The sequence below is a fragment of the Mytilus edulis genome, chromosome 5, assembly GCF_963676685.1.
Source record: "Mytilus edulis chromosome 5, xbMytEdul2.2, whole genome shotgun sequence".
Classification (NCBI taxonomy): domain Eukaryota; kingdom Metazoa; phylum Mollusca; class Bivalvia; order Mytilida; family Mytilidae; genus Mytilus; species Mytilus edulis.
In genome coordinates this window covers 8,803,946-8,824,133 of record NC_092348.1, presented here as the reverse complement: position 1 = coordinate 8,824,133, position 20,188 = coordinate 8,803,946, and the positions used below count along the sequence as shown (strand labels likewise).

Here is a 20,188-nt window from a genome sequence, read left to right as displayed (position 1 = left end):
TTTGAATGCTGTTACAAAACATGTACACCTTGCCTTACTCATTAACATATTTAAAGGAACTCATCCGGCAGATTCATTGCTTAAATATGTTAACACTTAAAAAGTGTGGTATTTATAATATTCATGTTATAAGGAAATCACGAAAAATGTGTTCTTGGAAAAATTTCACATAGTAATTATAATAAAATAAACTCATCATAGATACAAGGACTAAAATTTATATATGCCAGAGGCGCGTTTCATCTACAAAAGACTCATCAGTGACCGTAGTGCATTTTAATTCATACAGCAGGTAGTCCCATTGAAAAATTGGTCATTGTTAGCTCATATTTTACCTAGTTCACTGCATATTACTATATGTACCTATTACAAATAATCAATTAAGTTGTCTGTATTTTTGATGGCTGTGGATTGTTGTTGTTTTTTAATTTTTGATTTTCAATTCATATGTTATCATGTAAATCTGGACATTGATTTAATTGTCATGTCTTGTTTTACACTGTCATTTTTGGGTCCTATACAGATTACTTAGCTGTGTGAATAAAGGCTCCACTTTGAATGCCGTAATGTGACTGACTTATAATTAAGAGATCTATAAAGAAAATTCCATGAAAAGATGTTGTATTCTTTGGCCCCTTAGATAAACGATGTCATAGGAGATTAGGAATTTTTACGCTTACTGTCATACAATCAGAACCATTTATACAAACAAATTGTATTGTAATTGCTGATATTTTGAATGGCAATCATTTCAAATCTTCTTATATTGAAATATAAACATGATGAAAGATGAAAATTGTGCATCAATGAATATATACCTAGAATGGCTTTGTAGCCAATTCAGAATGAACTGACTTCTTTCATTTGTAGACAGGGATTGAAAATTATTTCTAACTGTCTCTGCGGTCATAATGTCCAATCCTGACATGCAAAGCATTGAACAGCAAACCATGTATGCGAAAGATGTCAGTGCTTTCAGGCTTCTTCTTTCTGCAAAATTTAAATAAATGGAATGAAAACGAGCTTACCACACAGTGACAACATAAAAGCCATAAATTGGATTATCTCCCTTTAAAAACATCAGAAATAATCATCTCGCTTTATGCACATAAACATGTGATACACTTTTACTTTCATATAATATTATATCAAAATATATTGAGTGGGTCAATGAGTTGCCTTTGAGAGATTCTAAATATTTTAAACACGTGCAAAACGGTTGTTGGTTTATGTCCCTTAGGCAAGCATCCAGCAATTATAAGCACAAACATAGAATGTCTTACATTGGACACACAGATGAATTTGGTGCCACATTCCTTGTACCCTCCAACAATTTGATAACAAGTATATTGATATAAAGAAAAGACTTCTTTAACACTGGTAAGAAAAATATGTACCTTTGAAATATTAAATTTACTAATTAGTTTAACCCTCTTCTTGCCCGTTTTTTTTAATAATGATTTCATTTCATGTGCCAGATAATATAAAAGCTTTACGTCACATGCCAAATAATGATGTCAATCTTTACGATGGATGAACTTTTAAATCTACAGACCTGGAGCTCAATCTTTGAAATTTTTTAGTTACATTCTTTTGCCCTGAAGATATGATTTTTACAGGCCCAAGAGCAATTTTAAAAGCCTGGGCTGCTGGGCCTTTAAATTTTGGTTTTATGTGAAGACTGTGATGTTTTAAGAAAAATGCTGTAACGACTGTTCCATTTTGGAACCACTGGAGAAAAATAATTCTCCAATTTTTGTGTGTGATAATGGGTAGACATGCAATAAAGGGGGGGGGGGGGGATTAATGGTCTGCATCCAAGTTGACATAGGGCTGATAAGGGGTCTGAAATGAAAAATGCCATGTTAAAATCTATATATATATAATTATATATACATGCTACTTACTTTTTCTCACAGGAGTTTCCATAGTTTCATCTCCAGGATAATTCAGATGACAGTCAACAGAAGACCCAAATGGTCTTCCTCTTTTTCTATGTGCTGAAATGCAAACATTACCATGATAACATGAGGACTAAAACACAAATACATGTATTTAACACTAAGCAATGAACCACAAATATGAGGTTAGGGTCAAATTAAACTTGTGCGACTGACATATAGATAATAAAATATTTCCATTCACCCAATGTAGTTGACCTATTGCATATAGTAATAGAAAAATAGACAAAAACTCAAAAATTTTACTTTGACCACTGAACCATGAAAATGAGGTCAAGGTCAGATGACACCTGCTAGCTGGGCATGTTCACCTTAAAGTCCTTCCACCAAAACTTAACCTTGTTTACTGATCCATGAAATGAGGTCGAGGTAAAGAGTAAACTGTCTGACGGACATGAGGACCTTGCAAGGTACGCACATACCAAATATAGTTATCCTATTACTTATAATTAGAGAGAATTTAACATTACAAAAAATCTTAACCATTTTTTTTTCTTTTTTAAGTAGTCTCACTGAACCATGAAAATGAGGTCAAGGACATTGGACATGTGACTGACGGAAAATTTGTAACATGAGGCATCTACAAAATGTATATACACAGTATGAAGCATCCAGATCTTCCACCTTCTAAAATATAAAGCTTTTAAGACTGTTAGCTAACACTACTGCTGCCGTCACCATATCACTATCCCTATGTCGAGCTTTCTGCAAAAAAAGTTGCAGGCTTGACAAAAAATCGGTAAAATAGGAGAACACCTTGTGTTTTTTCTATTTAATTGTGTAACATAGAACCTTAGACATACATCTTTAAAGGATATACCTGAAGCTTCAATATTTTCCACAACTTCATCTCCTGACTCACATTCTAGGTCAGAATCATCTGTATCTTGATAGCTGTCTGAAATTGGACAAATAAATAAATTCACTTACAGTAATTCAAAATAGTAAATTAATTTTTAGAAATTTACTTTAGAAATTGTAACCAAGCAGGAGTATCTCTAAGTTAATTTATATTTGTTTTAAATTGACTATATATTGTTTTTATACTGCAACTTAAATTAATACAATGATAGCTATTAAAATTGTAAAACTAAATTCAAACTTATTTTCATCCTTTAAGGAACCCCTGATTGTGGAAAAGTGTTGCATGATGAAATTCTCATTGCACAAAATATAGCTGTATTACTATATTTAGGAAACAAACTAGTTGCAGTATAAATTGTTATAAGGTAGTAAGTGTAATCTGCATGAAAGCATAATCCAAGGAAATCATGCATTTGGGGATGATATTTATGAATGGAATAAATCTTATAATATTACAAATTGGGAGCTACAAACTTTAAGTTTTTGCTACTTATACAATCAAAATCATTAATTAAGGAGACTCGGGTGTCTTCCTCCATCTTGGATTTTGAATAAGCAGATATCTTTGGTCTATATATTTGGTGAAATGTGCAAATTTTGAGAGTTGTATGTAATTTTTGTACAAGACTTTTGATATGAATAAAGAAAATTGTGTGTTTAAACATAATTGCAGTTGTAATTTGCAAAAACACCTTGTTTCTGTTTCATTAGATTTTTTCAAAATTTGCCAAATAAGGGGAGATAACTCTGATAAAGTAGTTTTTACAATAGAAAGTGTTATGAATTTACCTATTTCAATATGTAGCAAGAAAACATGTTCGGTGACCCCATTTTTTCTTTTGCTTATTTGAAAGCATGTTATATGAACAATATTCTCACATTTTATCTTAAAGTTCTTATAGAACGTTAACGTTTTCTTTTTATCACACAAAATTTGATTTTCCATGAATAAGCTATACAAAATCTGACAATTTGAAAAAAGCATGATAAAAGCTTCATTTTGACAAGTTATCAAAAAATTCTGTCAGTTTTAATTAAGACGCCCTAGCCACCTTAAATTTATTACCTTCACCATTATCACTTTCATCTGGACTATTCATTTCCATCATACATGTATCTGTGATATTTTCATAATCTGAATCTAAAGAATTATTGAACAGATTAAAACATAACTATACCTATAGCATACATTTCATAAATTATATGAAATGAGTGAGGCCATAAAAAAGAATAGGTTTGTTTGCCCAAACGCTACCTACCCAGAAAAAAGCTGCCTACTCAAATTCTTTTATTGTCCTGATTTGAAGAAGTTTTTTTTTTAATCAGATAGGCATGAAGACTAATAAAAACCCTATACTTCAATTTCTCTTTTTGAAAAAAAAAAGAAAATGCCTACCTACCTACCCACTGTCTCAACCTTCGGGTAGGGTTTGGGCAAACCAAAATATTTTTAATTGTGGCCTGACTGGTAAAAAATAATGTTGCTCCACTCTTGAACAAATGTATTTCTCATTTTTTTAAAAGATAAGACCATTGGTTTTCCTGTTTAAATGGTTTTACACTAGTAATTTGTTGGGCCCTTTATAGCTTGTTGTTCTGTGTGAGCCAAGGCTCCGTGTTAAAGGCCGTACCTTGACCTACAATGGTTTACTTTTATGAATTTTTATTTGGATGGAGAGTTGTCTCATTGGCACTCATACCACATCCTCCTACAATGTATATCTATATATATATACATGTATATACAACTCGTCTAAACATCAACCCAACAATGTTGTCATTGTCAGCTTCTGTATGGTTTTGTAATCAACTGCGACGTATGACAGGAATTGACATCCTTTAGCTTAAAGATTTCTCTTTTTTATGACCTTGACGTTTTATAATATTAAAATGGCCTCATCCAAGCTGGACATCGAGAAAGTAAAATTTATCTCCATATAATATAATAAGTCTTCTGTGCATGACTTAATTAATTTTTTTATGCATTCATATCACAATATCGTCAAATAAGGTAATTGAATACTCAAACCAAAATATAATTTGTGATATTGAGTTTGGGGCTAAACAATATGTTCAATTAATCAATTAGTTGTACATATTCAAAAATTTACAGAGGCAGATTTAGAAGATTTTCCAGGAGGTCCGAGACTCTCTTTTTTTTTTTGGAAAAATTTGGATGATTATATAAGGAATCACTGAAGCATGAATAAAGCAGTACCCCCTCTTAGGCAGCCAGTGGGCCCCCACTTATGAAAAATTATGGATCCCCCACTGATTTAGTTAATCATGTTAAATAATCAAAATCCTTAATTGAATTTATTACCTTCACCATTATCACTTTCATCAGGCCTATTCATTTCCATCATCCATGTATCTGTGATATTTACATAATCTGAATCTATTGAACAGATAAAAACATCAATCAATATACAATGTATCCATAAAGGGGCAGAACAAAATATTACATTGATTTTGACATTTGTATGTGATTAAGGAGCTACCAATTAATTTCCAGGGTGAGTGGATAAGGAGGAAATATGAAAAAAGCAGGCCAAGACACCCAAGTTGCTCACCTTGGTCTATGTGCAAATCAAACATCAAGAACACTCTCCAACATTGAAGACAATAATAGTCTAGAGGTACAGCGGGAAGATCGAGATCTAAAAAAACCATGTTTAACCCTGCCGCATTTCTGTGCCTGTCCCAAGTCAAAAGCTTCTGGCCTTATTAGTCTTGTATGATTTTTAATTTTATTTTTTGTGTATAATTCGGAGTTTAGTATGACGTCCATTATCAATTAACTAGTATATATATTTGTTTATGGGTCAGCTCAAGGATGCTTCTGGAGTTACTTGCTGCAACAAAGACCCATTGGCGGCCTTCTGTGTTGTCTGATTTATGGTCGGGTTGTTGTCTCTTTGACACATTCCCCATTTCCATTTTCAATTTTATTCATGACAAAAATCTTATTTTGTTGATCTTGTATTACTGATCTCTTAGTCTATTCGGTTTTTTTTTACTTACATAAGAGATCTTGCCTTGCTGATCATTTGTTGTATGATTTTAAGTGTTTACTGTATTAATTAATATTACTTTTAACCATGACTGTATAACATTTTATAATTTATGATGTATTTAAATGAGTAGTTAAATGAATATGTTGCCAACTCCATTAGAAATTAGAAGGGGAGTTAAAATAAAAATGGAAAAAGGGGGTGGGGTTAATTGATTTATCATTTTTACCTTTGCATTCATATAAAGCTGTGCCCTGCAGGGCATGCGGTCTCTTTATTTAACATTATTTTCAAGAAATTAACCAAAAACTGTAAAGTTTACTTAAATTTTCAATTTTGGGCAGCAACCCATCAACAGGTTGTCTGATGTGTCTTAAAATTCAGAGCAGATAGAACTTGAAGTGATGAATTTTTTTTTCCAATTTCATATTGATGTAAATGCTTTTGTTTCAGAGATATAAGCCAAAAAATGCATTTACCCCTCCCACTCCCCCTCCCCAAGGAGTTTCAAAGAGGAAGATTGTCATAAGAAATTAAGATTTACAAAACATTCTAAAAATTGTCTTAAAAGGGCAATAACTTTTTTGGGGTCAATTCACCATTTTGGTCATGTTGACTTTTTTGTAGATATTACTTTGCTGAACAATTTTGCTGTTTACAGTTTATTTCTATCAATTATAATAAGCAAGACATTAACCAAAAAATGCAAAATTAAATCACATAACTCTAAAATGTAAAATGTAAAATTTATGTTAATCAAAAGGGAGCGCATGTTAAAAGATACACACAATTCGTAAGCCTTCATTTCATTGCATTAAAAAATTATGGAGTTAGAAACATATATTTTTTTATGTTTCAAAGCACATTTTTTTTTATTGTTTCTGTACGTGGAAAATTTACCTCTTTTGTACATGTGAAGATAGTGTGGCTTATAGGTCTTTTTTTCTATGTTTTGTTTTATACATGTGGTCATTTTAGCAGGTTTTTTTTCTTCAATTATTTCAAATCAGCACATTGACTTTGGGTATTTTAAACTAAATAAGCAAATAATTCTTGCTTTTAAGTTTTTATTTGGTGAAAAATTCATCCAGAGCTATATTGCAATAACCTCAATTTTTTTTATAAAAATTTGTAACTAAGGTTTTTTCGCTTCTTTCATATTTTCCTCTAGATACTATCTTTTGACAGTATTAAGAAGCTTCTGTCCAAGTTTGGTTTTAATAATTACATGTACGTCATTGTAAATTTTGATGGAAAATTTAATTGTATGGATGAGAAAAACTTTTTGTAGCTGTAACAGGCAGGAGCAAATTTTATTTACTGAAGTTTTGTAGGAAAATATTGGAACTTTCAGTCCTTGCAAGTTGTCGATTTACGGTGTATCTGGTATCAAATGTTACCCACAGGAATATTGCAAACTGTCTTAATTGGCCATACATTATTTTTATTTGAAATACCAGTATTTTAAATGTGTAAATGCTTTTTGGGAACCAAGCCTTACCTATTGCATCTTCTAAAGAATTGAAATAATCATCAGAATCTGCCATATTCCTTCAGCTGTTCAGACGATCTGGAAGTCAAATCGCGTGCGGATTTCCAGATTCTATTTTCGTTCGTGGAGTAATATAAGTAATTTCTAAAGATATTATTACTCCAGATATATATTTGATGTAATTGTGATAAAGTTAATGAAATAAATTGTTTGCGTTTTACTTCAAAACATGCTAAATGTCGGAAACAGCATATGAATTCGCGCATTGTTGATGGAACTACTTTGCTCGCTTTGTTTGTGTTGTGGTTGTAAATCGGTCACGTGCAGCTGATCGTCTGTCAACAATCCAACTCAAGATGTGGAAGATAGACGCAGGGGTTTTAAAAATTGGTGGCAAACAAGCAGTTGATGAAAATGGAAAGAAATACCCGAAGGTTAAATCCGTCAAAGGGAGTAAATTTGTCTATTTGGTAAGAATTATTTAGAAATCAATCGGCTTTAGCCCACGAACTTGCGAGTTCGCTACATTTACAACTATCGGCTCCCAACTATCAATATTCGCACAGTATTCAAGTATATTTTTATCCTATTAAACTTTAAAAAATGTTAAATGTCCAATTTATAATCTGATTCTAAAGTACAGGACATCGCTACTTTTTAGATGTCGAAATGAATGTCGTCTTGTTAGACAACATTCAACAATTAGACCTGCGCATGTGTCAAAAGTTAAAATTAAACTTACAAAAATTCCGAGTAGGCGTGCCTACATAAAAATATTGTACGCAACACATACATTTAGTTGATTTGCATACTTTATTAACAAGAAGATAACACCCTTAATGATGTACAAAAGTTAAAGAATTTGATGATAATATGATCACTGTACATATATGAGGCTATTTTTATATAATAAAGAATAAATATATATATATACAGATCAAAGCCCCATGTGGGCGGAGTTTCCGGACTACATCGTATAAAGCAACAAGTATTTTTACATGGGTTTATTATGGAGTTCTATTTTTAGAAGATATATAAATATCAAAAGATATACATAACCCTCACGTTAATTAATTTGTAAATGTAATGTTAATTCTTTTGGAAGTTTATTCCTGGCAAATTAGGCCATAATAAATAATAGGTTTGTTTGCCCAAACGCTACCTACCCAGAAAAAAGCTGCCTACTCAAATTCTTTTATTGTCCTGATTTGAAGAAGTTTTTTTTAATCAAATAGGCATGAAGACTAGTAAACATCTGATACTTCAATTTCTTTTTTTGAAAAAAGAAAATGCCTACCTACCTACCCACTGTCTCAAGCTTTGGGTAGGGTTTGGGCAAACCAAAATATTTTAAAGTGTGGCCTTATCTACACAATTATTAAAAGTGTAGTTGTTTAAATTAATACAATGTCGAATCGATGCTGGTTTCTTCTATATTTTAGAAAACTTGTACTGAGGGGGAGGACAGGGGTAAAGGAGAGGAAGGCTGGGAGAAAGGAGAAAAAATTAAATATCTCTTTTTTCCGGTAAATTAAAATAAAAAAAGGAGAAGAGGGAAAGGAGAAGAGGGGTGGGAGAAGGGAGAAGGATACCCCTGTTCTCCCCCTCTGTACTGGGACTATTTGTTAAGCCATAGGCTCTTTTAAAAAATTTACAATTTTATCATATGGTAAACAAATCTTCTGAATATGTTTTGGTGGGCATACAGATAGTAATAAATCAAAAATTAAAATTTATTTCTACAAGTACAATAGCAACATCAAACAAATAAACGAATGCAAAAGAACAAATAAATCACCACTCTGTCTAAGGGAAAGTATTGTATACTTGATGGATACAGCATTTGAATGACACACAGAGACCAATAGATACATGTATAATTTTGTTATTAATTAGGATTATTGAAAACAAAAAATCAGTAAATGGTATATATACATAATTGACACATTCCCTGATTCAATTCTGTATTCTATAATGTGTATGTAACATATCATGATAAGCATATGTATTCCTTTTTTTGTAGATTTATTTCATTGGTCAGAAGAAGGGACTAAAACTGGGGAAAGACAAATATACAGGTTCCATTGAAGTAATCAAAAAGTTTCAGGCCAAACCCTCCAGAAAAATAACCAAAGAAAAAGAGAACAGGCTGCCAGCAGTGACCCATATTGAGCCCAGTTTTGGTAAATCTGTTGAAGATGATAAATTGATTGGTAATTTATTTGAAATTTTGAACTAGCATATGAACAGTAGGAACTTTAAAAATAATTTGGTTCTTACAGTTTTATATTCATGTATGTAATTGTATTTCATTATATTATCTGAAATTAAAGACAATTAGTTGTATTTTTTTTAATCATTATAAGCATGATAAGTTGATAATGTACAAAAATATATTTGCATGGATTTTGTGATCTGCATATAAAATGGTATTTTATTATATAATTCCATTCTCAATTTTATAAAGCTTTTTTAATTGACTTTATAATATCACTGTGGACATATTAAAAAGCATGCAAAGGTGTAAATCATAGAAATTTTGTACTACATGCAATTTATTGTAAGTCATTATCAAATAATTATTTGTACTTTAATAGGTGAATTTACTGTTGATGCTCAGACCCTTTCTAGCCCACCACAGGAATATTTATGCAGGACAGTAAGAGAGGACTGGGTTGTGGAGATAAGAAATAAGATACGTGAGCAAGCAGCAATCCCACAGGGGACACATCTGCCTGTGCTAGTGGACCCATCTCAGGTACTTTTAAATACTAAAATTTGAAACAAAAATTGTAATATTTATGGTTTGCACTCCAGGCATGTAATACATGTTGTTGTACTTTTTAATGCCTCGCTGTAGCAATAAGTTTTATCCTTGTCAGTTTGTATAACCTAAATTTTGTTTATGATCTCCAACTTCAGTTTGCCTTAACCATATTGTTGTAAAACTTAAACACAAAATTAATGCTTATTACCAGAAAACACAGTTTAATATAGAATTTTAGTGGTGTCACAACACTTTTGCCGTTCTAGAGTTATGCCCCCTTTACAAATTGAAAAATTGCTGAATTTTTGGTTTGTTTCTGTAATCTAATTTACGGTTGCCCACTCTAATTGTAGATCAATTACAATATATACAAAATATAATGATATGATGTCATCATCTGTGTCGTCCAAAGAAACATTGGTTTCTAGACAATAACTTTAGTTTAAGTGATTTTCAAGATTCAGGATGATATTTTGTGTATAAGTATTTTGATTGCTCTGAAATTATACCACAATGTTTAATACCACAAGTAGAAAGTTGGGATTTATTTCAGGGGTTATGGGGCCAACAGTTAATGAATTCAGGGCCAAAAACAACAATCATTGTAAAGCCTGGGTGTGTAAGTGTATTGATCTCTCTGTACATAGTTACGGGATTGCAGATTGTAAATTAATAATTTACACTGTTTAATGGTTAAGTTTTTTTAAAAATAAGTACAAAATATAACTAAAATACACACACGACTGTTTCAAAATACAAAATTCTTTTCTACTACTTAAGCTGTCATATACACCATAAAAATGATGAGAAAATTTTGATATGCATATTAACATTTATTTCAGTGTTCAGATCCTGAGAAATTTAGAGGACAACTTCTAGAGAGTAATTCAGAGATAAAATCTACTGATTTTACTCTTTACTTGCTTGGTGGTAATCACCTTGTGGCTGCTATAAAGGGATTACAAGAAGAAGGAATTAAAGGAATTGGGTAAATTGGTTTTATCACTTTTTTGTGTTCATTAACTTTTACAGTAGCCATGTAATTTATGAATTAATTTAATTATGTTATTATTACATATATATATATATATATACAACTCTTCTAAACATCAATCCAACAATATCAGATCTATATTATATGTAATCTGATGCATGATAACATGACATACAATGAGTTTTAAATGAGTTGATTTGAAAATAAGCATATGAATATAGCTGAATTTTTAATAAAATAAGATAAGGGTTTTTAGATTTTTACACACAAAAGTTTTCTTAAAATATAGAAAAACACTCAAAGAGTGTGCATGCATAACTTGAGCAAGACAGGACTCATGCCTAGCTCACAAATATTGGATGTTAATTATTTATTTAGTAATTCCTTTGCAGAGAATTGGATGTGTCAGTTTATGTAGGTTTAACACCAGAGGAAGCAAGACTGTTAGGCAACAGACATAACTTTCAAATGTCAACTTTGCCAGTGACATTGCAAGTAAGTCTTTTTACCAATAACCAATTTCACTCTTATAATCAACTTAATTTTAGATTTCATATTTCGTAAAAGCATAGCAAAATTGAACTTCATATAGTTTCAGTCCAAAATTTGAAGTGCATAGCAAATAATTTACAGTACTGCATGGACCAACACTAAAAGAAACACATGTAGCATACAATGAAGAAGAAAAATCATTAACAAATATTATTACATTGGTTGCAATGAATTACATTGATCTCCCAGTTAAATAAAAACCGATAATTTCACATGTGAAATAAACATGGTTATTTAACTCTCTGACGTCATACAACTATAGGCGTTGTCAAGAGGTCGATAACGTCGGATCAAAACAAATTGTCAATAAGTAGGAAAAAGATATATGCCTTACATTTTCTACATTAATTTCTTTAAAAATAAATAGACACTGTAATCAAAAGAATAACTAATTAAAGAAATCGAGCATTCGTAAATAAATGTGTTGTTCGGTCACTCGTTGAAATTTTTTCTCTATTTCAATTCTTCGATTAGTTATTCTATAAATACCAATTAGAAATAATTTAATTTTGGATGTAACATGTCTTCTGATTAGCTGACGTTATTTTGTCATCAGCCCATAGACATAATTTAGTCATGTGACTGTGACGTCATCAACATTTTTTCATGGTTTTCTACAGTTTAAAATGGAATTTAGAATTAAATTATAAGGAATGACTGTAATACTTTTTCTGTCAATTCGAAATAACATAATAAATGTTATGCACACTGTTAAATAACCTGCTACTCGTTTTATTCAGTGCACCAAATTTTTTATGTTATTTCTTCATAGACAGAAAAAATATTACAGTCATTCCTTATATAAACATTAGAATGCAGCGTTTAATAGGTTTACTTCTTATATTGTAGCAAAAAGTAGAACAGGCCAGGTTGTATTTTAAAGCAGGTTCCAAAGGAAAAGACTTGGTGGAACAAATAAGAAAAATAAATATGCAGACAGATATCAATAAAACAGTAAGTGATCTTAGGCAGTCACTGAGAAATTTTTGACCGACATTTTAGAGAGAGAAAAAGATGAATATGAGACAAATTATCTTTATATAAGTCAGCTATGCACTGTGATCAGTTTCAGATTCAAACTTCCTGTTCCTGCTTCCACTAATACCTATTTTTAGACTAAATTATCCACTTGCGGAGGAGGTATCATCAGTGAGCAGAAGCTCATAGTTTAACTTGTATCATACTGTGATCTATATATGTCCATTCAACATGGGAATAGACATTATATTTTCAATATATTTATATCGAGGAAATGTTGACAAATGATATGCCTGTCCATGTCAAGATTTAAATATACCCAGCATGGCATGATATAGTTATTTCAATTTTTATAAAACAAATTTGAATATTTGTACATCAAGGCAAACACATATAACACAGTAGCTATTTTTATATGAAACACAAATGTCATAAAAAAGGAACTGTTTCCCTATGTTAGAAATTAATTGAAACAGGTGAACTTGTCTCAAAAATGATTTCATTTAATTTCTTAGCTTGAATCATCATCTGTCTGTTTGTCGAAATACAACTTGTGTTGCCGTTTTATGGGAATAAGAATATGGCTTTGTTCAAAAAGCAAAATAATAACTTCGCATAAGAATGCATAATAAATATCTGAGATAAATTTCATGAGTCTGAAAATATGGTGACAAATTCCCAAGAAGTCAAAGTTTTGAAGAGTGTATAGAACATGGTCCATGTAAGTCTTCCAGTATTTTAAACAAGAGTGATCATAATATTAAGGGTCATATAAAAAAGAAGATGTGTTATGATTGCCAATGAAACAACTGTCCAAGAGATCAAAATGACGCAAACATTAACAACTATCGGTCACAGTACATCCTTCAACAATGAGCAGAGCCCATACCGCATAGTCAGCTATAAAAGACCCTGATATGGGAATGTAAAACAATTCAAAAGAGAAAGCTAACAGCCTTATTTATATAAAAAATGAATGTGTACAATATGTAACTAAAATCAGTTGGATCAAATAACTCCTACTTAGTTTTATGAAGTATTTACCTGAAATAGCCTTTGTAGCAAATTTTAGGATGAAGGTAAAATTTGTTAATTCTACATTGGCATTTAATGTTATATTTTTATTTTTTCCTCCAGAACTTAACTGAAGACAGCTGCAGCACAATTAAAAGTATGGCGTCATACTCTGAGAGATGTTATATTTGTTTTATAAGTTTAGTGAAAAGATTTGAAGCTAAGCAGGGATGTCATAAGAATATTCCACAAAAGGTTTGTAAAATATATGTTTATTTTCTAACAAAATCAGTAAGTTTGTGCCTTTCACAAAATTGGCTGGATTAGATTTGTACTGTCTAAGGTTGTTACTTATTACCTGTACATTCTATAAATGTATATAAATCATATTGGCAAAGTCTCACAAACATATGATGTGTCAATGATTTAATTTGAGACATGGTATTTTTTTTATATAATCTAAAACCTACCCAAACTGTTCATGGTTTTACACTTTGATTTGTAAATCAAGCTGAAACAAGGTATGTGAAATAAAAAAGGAATGAAATACTGCCAACAATATAAATAAAAAGAAAATATGTCTACTGTGCACTGATTAATGCTGCAATTTGTAGAAAAATAAACAATAAAACACGATAACATCAATAGAAGTGACGTCATGAATCCACTATGAAATTTACTAACCCCTACTAAACCATAGGGGTAACACGGTCACCACATGACACTCTATGTAAAGAATTTACTACACCCTATAACTTTTATTTAAATCATCTGAATTATTCAATTTTGTTAATTAAATTACCTTTAAAACCATTTTCTGTTACAGCTATTTCGGGCTTTACAAGGTCTTTCTGAGGAGGCCACATTTTCCTACTTAAGCCTTGCTGCCGAAGAGGGGTTGGAAAAAACAGCTGGAACTGTTGACAGGATTAAGGCTCGAAAAAGCTTACAGACATTTTTATGTCAGACAGTAAAAATAAACACTTGGGAAGAGGCTTACAAAACATACCCTGAGGTGTCAAGTAAAATTGAAGAACTAGTTGGTAAGAACATAACTATTTTTAAATATAGGAATCATATGTTCAGTCAAACCTGTTTTAAATAATCATGATCTTCCAAGGGAGAGCAAACATCTGGTGATATTGTACTGTAAGTGGTCTTTATATTTATGGGTTTATTTCAGATAAAATACACTACAATGGGTATCTGATTAAAGCATTTTTACACATGATATTGCATACATAAGGTGGTGGCCATTGCAGGTTTGACTGTACATACATCAACAACAATGTATAGTTTATATTCTAAATAAGAAAATTCTATTTTTTTGTAAGAACTATACATCAAAGTAACTTATATAACAAGTAATGTATATAGATTAATGCATGGCCTTTTCCATATCAGCCTGGGTATCATCCTGAGACCTCCATATCAGCCCGAGACTGAGTCGAGATGTTGATATGGGTCTCGGGATGATACCCAGGCTGATATGGAAAAAGCCATGTATTAATCGCTTAATCATATACTTCTGACAATAGTTTTATGTAAGGCAAATAAAAAAATGCAATAACTAAAACAGCCAAAAACTTTATCAAGAAGTTAAATTATTAATCAAATATACCATAATTGTCCAACAACAGCATCATTACCTCCATATATATTTATGGTAGCATTTTCCAAAGAGGCATTTTGATACATTGAAAATTTGAAAGAGTTTTATGATCATTATTACTCCATGTTTGTTGTACTATAAAATGTTTTATAAGTGTCGATGGCATTTGCATGATTTGTTAGCAAGTTCTCAACTATCTCCACAAAAGTGCCCGTAAATTTTGACGTTGTCATAAAAAATATCTGACGTCACAATGGAAAAGTAAACAACCGATACCGAAAACACTGAAAGTAACTTGCACGAGAGGCATTATGGGTTTTGATATTCATATCATAATAAAAAATTTGACGTTTGGATTGAATTAAGAAACTGTACTCAAACTAAATGTTGCATCAAGAAAAAGAAAAACAGCTAAATATAGAACAGTAGATAGTTTCATTTTTGATACTGACTATATCATGTGGAATATCTAGACGAGCCCGTCATTATCAAAAACGAAACTACCTATTATTCTGTTTATCGGTAATTATGACGTCACACAATGTATTGCCTGATATTTTCAGTGATACAGCCAGTAAGTTGATACTTGAATATATTAGGCAGTAAGATCAAAGAGAAAATATACGAATTACTGATAATTTTATTTCTTGCGCATTCATCACACATTTAAATCTGTTATAGTTAAGTTGAGTCCTTACAATTAACTAAAAGTAAAAAACACAATATAATGTAAAAGATTTGTATTTTCAGCTTGTCTATTGTCAACAAATTACACTCTGCCTACCTATTGTAAGCAAACATCATAAGCAAGCAAGTTGATCAAAGTTTTGTTTTACATGCTTTTATGGAAGAGCTGTAAATAAGATCTAGACATTGGTTTTGAACAAATGAGTTAGATACTTATCTTTTATTTCAGAAAAAAAAATCAGACGCAAATTTGTACCAGAAGTTTTTACTGCCTACTGTAACTCACTGACAACAATACCAGTGACAGTGTGTAACAATGGTGAAGAGTCACAAGTTTCTGCTCCAGAACAGGTCGACATAGATGAAGCAGCAGCAGCTGATACACAACCACCTGCTCCTCAATCCTCAACTCAAAATTTTCAGATTGATATTTTTATTAAAAGTAAGGGAAAGGAAATTGTAATTACTGAGGAAGCACAGAGAGTTATTGATTTTCATAAATCTATTTTAGATAAAGCTCTTACAAAAGTACTTCCTTTGGAAGAGTAAAATAATTAAATATTAATGTAATTTATAATTCACTTCTAAACAATTTTCTAAAAGCTTCATTATATTGTCCTCAATTATATACACTGTAGTGTAATAGATTAAAAAAATAATCTGAAAATAAATATCATTTTCTTTGTAAAAATAGAATAATCAATTAAGATTAAGCGAGGACTACACTAGTAGATAGGAGTTGACAAACTTATTTTGAAATGTAATTTTGAGTGGGTCAACAGTGGAAATCATTTTTACATTGTCCCACAAAATTTAAAAAAAAAATTACTTTGACTTAAATGTCAGATAAAAACGGACAAAAAATTTACATTTATTCACAATATCCTGCTCCTGAATATGCTAATAGAGATGACTCAGAAGCTGAGACATAACCTGCTCCTGAACCTTCAACTCAAAACTTGATATAGATATTAAAAGTAAGGGAAAGGAAATTGTAATTACTGATGAAGCCCACAGAGTTATTGATTTTCATAAATCTATTCCAGATAAAGCTCTTACAAAAGAACTGGGTTTGAAAAGTAAAATAAACCTTTAATGTAATTTATAAGTCAAAACTAAGGGACAGGAAATTATAACTACTGAGGAGGCCCACAGCGTTGTTGATTTTCATAAATCTATTCTAGATAAAGCTCTAACAAAAGAACTGGGTTTGAAAAATGAAATAAACCTTTAATTCAATTTATAAAGTCAAAACTAAGGGAAAGGAAATTGTAATTACTGAGGAAGCCCACAGAGTTATTGGTTTTCTTAAATCTATTCTAGATAAAGCTCTTACAAAGATATTTACTTTGACTTAAGGTGGTACCTAATACTACAGGGAGATAACTTTGTAAAATCAGCAGAACGTTTTAATTACGTTGTGTTGTTAAGGGAATATTAAGCATCTCAATGATCAAAATAAGTGTTTGTCAAACTGCTATATAACCAGTGTAATTTTTCTGATTAAACAGATGGTTCAAATTATTTGAATTTTTTATATTTTTGTTAAAGGGTCAAAGTAAATACTGTGTCAAAATTTTATGAAAATTAAACAAGCCAAATTAATTTTAGTGAAAGTGTTGGGTATACCACCTTAAATGTCAGATAAAAATGTTCAAAAAATATACATTCATTCACAATGTCCTGCTCATGAAAATGCTAATAGACATGACTGATCATGAAACTTCAACTCAAAATTTTGATATTGATATAAAATCTAAGGGAAAGGAAATTGTAATTACTGAGGAAGCCCACAGAGTTATTGATTTTCATAAATCTATTCTAGATAAAGCTCTAACAAAAGAAATGGGTTTGGATGGGTAAAATAAACCTTTAATGCAATTTATAAATCAAAACTAAGGGAAAGAAAATTGTAATTACTGAGAAAACCCAGAGAGTTATTGATTTTCATAAATCTATTCCAGATAAAGGTCTTACAATAGTATTGGCTTTAAAAAGTAAAATAAACCTTTAATGTAATCTATAAATCAAAACTAAGGGAAAGAAAATTGTAATTACTGAGAAAACCCAGAGAGTTATTGATTTTCATAAATCTATTCCAGATAAAGGTCTTACAATAGTATTGGCTTTGAAAAGTAAAATAAACCTTTAATGTATTTATAAGTCAAAACTAAGGGAAAGGAAATTGTAATTACCGAGGAAACCCACAGAGTTATTGATTTTCATAAATCTATTCCAGATAATGCCCTTACAACATGTACAAAAGACAAAAATATTTACTTTGACTTAAATGTCAGATACAAATGTTCCAAAAATATACATTTATTCACAATGTCTTGCTCATGAAAATGCTAATAGACATGACTTGGAAGCTAAGACACAACCACCTGCTCCTGAACCTTCAACTCAAAATCTGTTGTAGATAAAGCTCTTACAAAAGACAAAAATATTTAGACTTAAAAGTCAGATAAAAATATACATTCACAATGTCCTGCTCCAGAAAATGCTAATAGAGATGACTCGGAAGCCGAGACTCAACCACCTGCTCATAAAACTTCAACTCAAAATTATGATATTGATATTAAAACTAAGGGAAAGGAAATTGTAATTACTGAGGAAGCCCACAGAGTTGTTGATTTTCATAAATCTATTCTAGATAAAGCTCTAACAAAAGAAATGGGTTTGGATGGGTAAAATAAACCTTTAAAGTAATTTAATTATAAATCAAAACTAAGGGAAAGGAAATTGTAATTACTGAGGAAGCCCACAGAGTTGTTGATTTTCATAAATCTATTCTAGATAAAGCTCTAACAAAAGAAATGGGTTTGGATGGGTAAAATAAACCTTTAATGTAATTTATAAATCAAAACTAAGGGAAAGGAAATTGTAATTACTGAGAAAGCCCACAGAGTTGTTGATTTTCATAAATCTATTCTAGATAAAGCTCCTAAAAATTTTGATATTGATATAAAAACTAAGGGATAGGAAATTGTAATTACTGATGAAGCCCAGAGATATATTGATTTTCATAAATCTATTCTAGATAAAGCTCTTACAAAAAAATGGCTTGGATCAACAGTGGAAATCACGTAAAATTTTTGCTATTATCCAACAAAAAAAATATTTTATTCAATGGACTTAAAAGACAAAAATGTACAAATTAGCAATACTGTAAATAAACATTTATTCTGGTATAACTTGTATTAAGCTGATTTTTTTTAAAGAGTTAGGTATCTGTAGTCTTATTTTATAACATTTCTTTATAGTATTAGATTTTTTCATGCATTTTTTGGAAATTATTAATTTTGTCCAAATGAATGTCTCAACTTTAGCAATGCTTCATACGAATATTTCAACAAAGCCATTCAATTCAGATATTATTTCTTTCATCATACCTTTGTACACCTACTTTTTTGTTTGAAAAAAAAAGTTATTTTTAGGGGTTTATTTTTTCCAAAAACATGAACATTGTTATTGTCATAAAAGAAGACACACATTATAACAATTTTATGGACTTGACTATTTTCTTTGATGGGGATAAACATTTTGTATCCATAACTCTTCCTAACACACAAATCATATCTTATAGACACTTTTTCAAATTCCTCAAGTTATAATGCCATTGTGCACCTCCTATTCTAATTTATGTTCAAATTGATTTTGGGGTTTCAAATACAAAACAAGGGGCAGGCAGTATAGCTTTTTGCTCACAGTACATATATATAGTTAATAGTTTTAACATCCATGTCAATTATGAAATTTTCTATTTCTTATCAATTCAGTAATATTTTTATTCATTGTAGATGTAGTTAATTTATAAATACTTTGCTGATAATTGTATTTATGCAAATGTCTTAAACAGATTTATTTTTGCTAAATAGATGTCAATAAATTGTTTGATCTATGAACAGGGATGTATATAGTAAGAGTAGAATAAATACTGTAATTTCCTTTTCATTTTTAAACTCGCATTACATTCCCCATATATATCTACATGAAATGGTCATAAATGTTATAATATGTATTAAAAACTTGGTCATTGGAAATTTAAGCCACATCACACAGTAAAGATCCTACAATTAGATTTTTTTCAAAATTTTAAGTGAAAGTCAAGTTTAATGTGCACTTCTGTAATATGCAAAAAAAAACAAAATACTTTATAGGTTAACTTCTGTAACATGCAAAGAGGAACAAAATGTTTTAATGGTTAACTTTCAAAGATATTTTATTAATTTCTTTCATTCTAAAACTGT

At 30.6% G+C, this 20,188-nt stretch overlaps 2 protein-coding genes across 2 annotated transcripts; one reads left to right on the top strand and one right to left on the bottom strand.

The window, feature by feature from the left end:
* Positions 1 to 353: 353 nt before the first annotated feature.
* On the bottom strand, positions 354 to 7,416 carry LOC139522689 (uncharacterized). The gene is made up of 7 exons (XM_071316157.1): positions 7,341 to 7,416; positions 5,149 to 5,223; positions 3,892 to 3,966; positions 2,782 to 2,859; positions 1,908 to 2,000; positions 819 to 990; positions 354 to 363 (listed from the first exon to the last, which is right to left on the bottom strand). The coding sequence occupies exons 1-7, from the start codon at positions 7,384 to 7,386 to the stop codon at positions 354 to 356; spliced, it is 549 nt and encodes a 182-aa protein (XP_071172258.1). The 5' UTR covers positions 7,387 to 7,416.
* A 271-nt stretch (positions 7,417 to 7,687) lies between these two features.
* LOC139522688 (uncharacterized) lies at positions 7,688 to 16,685 on the top strand. Its single transcript, XM_071316156.1, has 10 exons — positions 7,688 to 7,801; positions 8,774 to 8,857; positions 9,355 to 9,544; positions 9,929 to 10,089; positions 10,941 to 11,086; positions 11,485 to 11,587; positions 12,494 to 12,598; positions 13,760 to 13,891; positions 14,463 to 14,679; positions 16,165 to 16,685. Exons 1-10 carry the CDS (start codon positions 7,688 to 7,690, stop codon positions 16,482 to 16,484), a joined length of 1,572 nt encoding a protein of 523 aa, XP_071172257.1. The 3' UTR covers positions 16,485 to 16,685.
* The last annotated feature ends 3,503 nt before the right edge of the window (positions 16,686 to 20,188 follow it).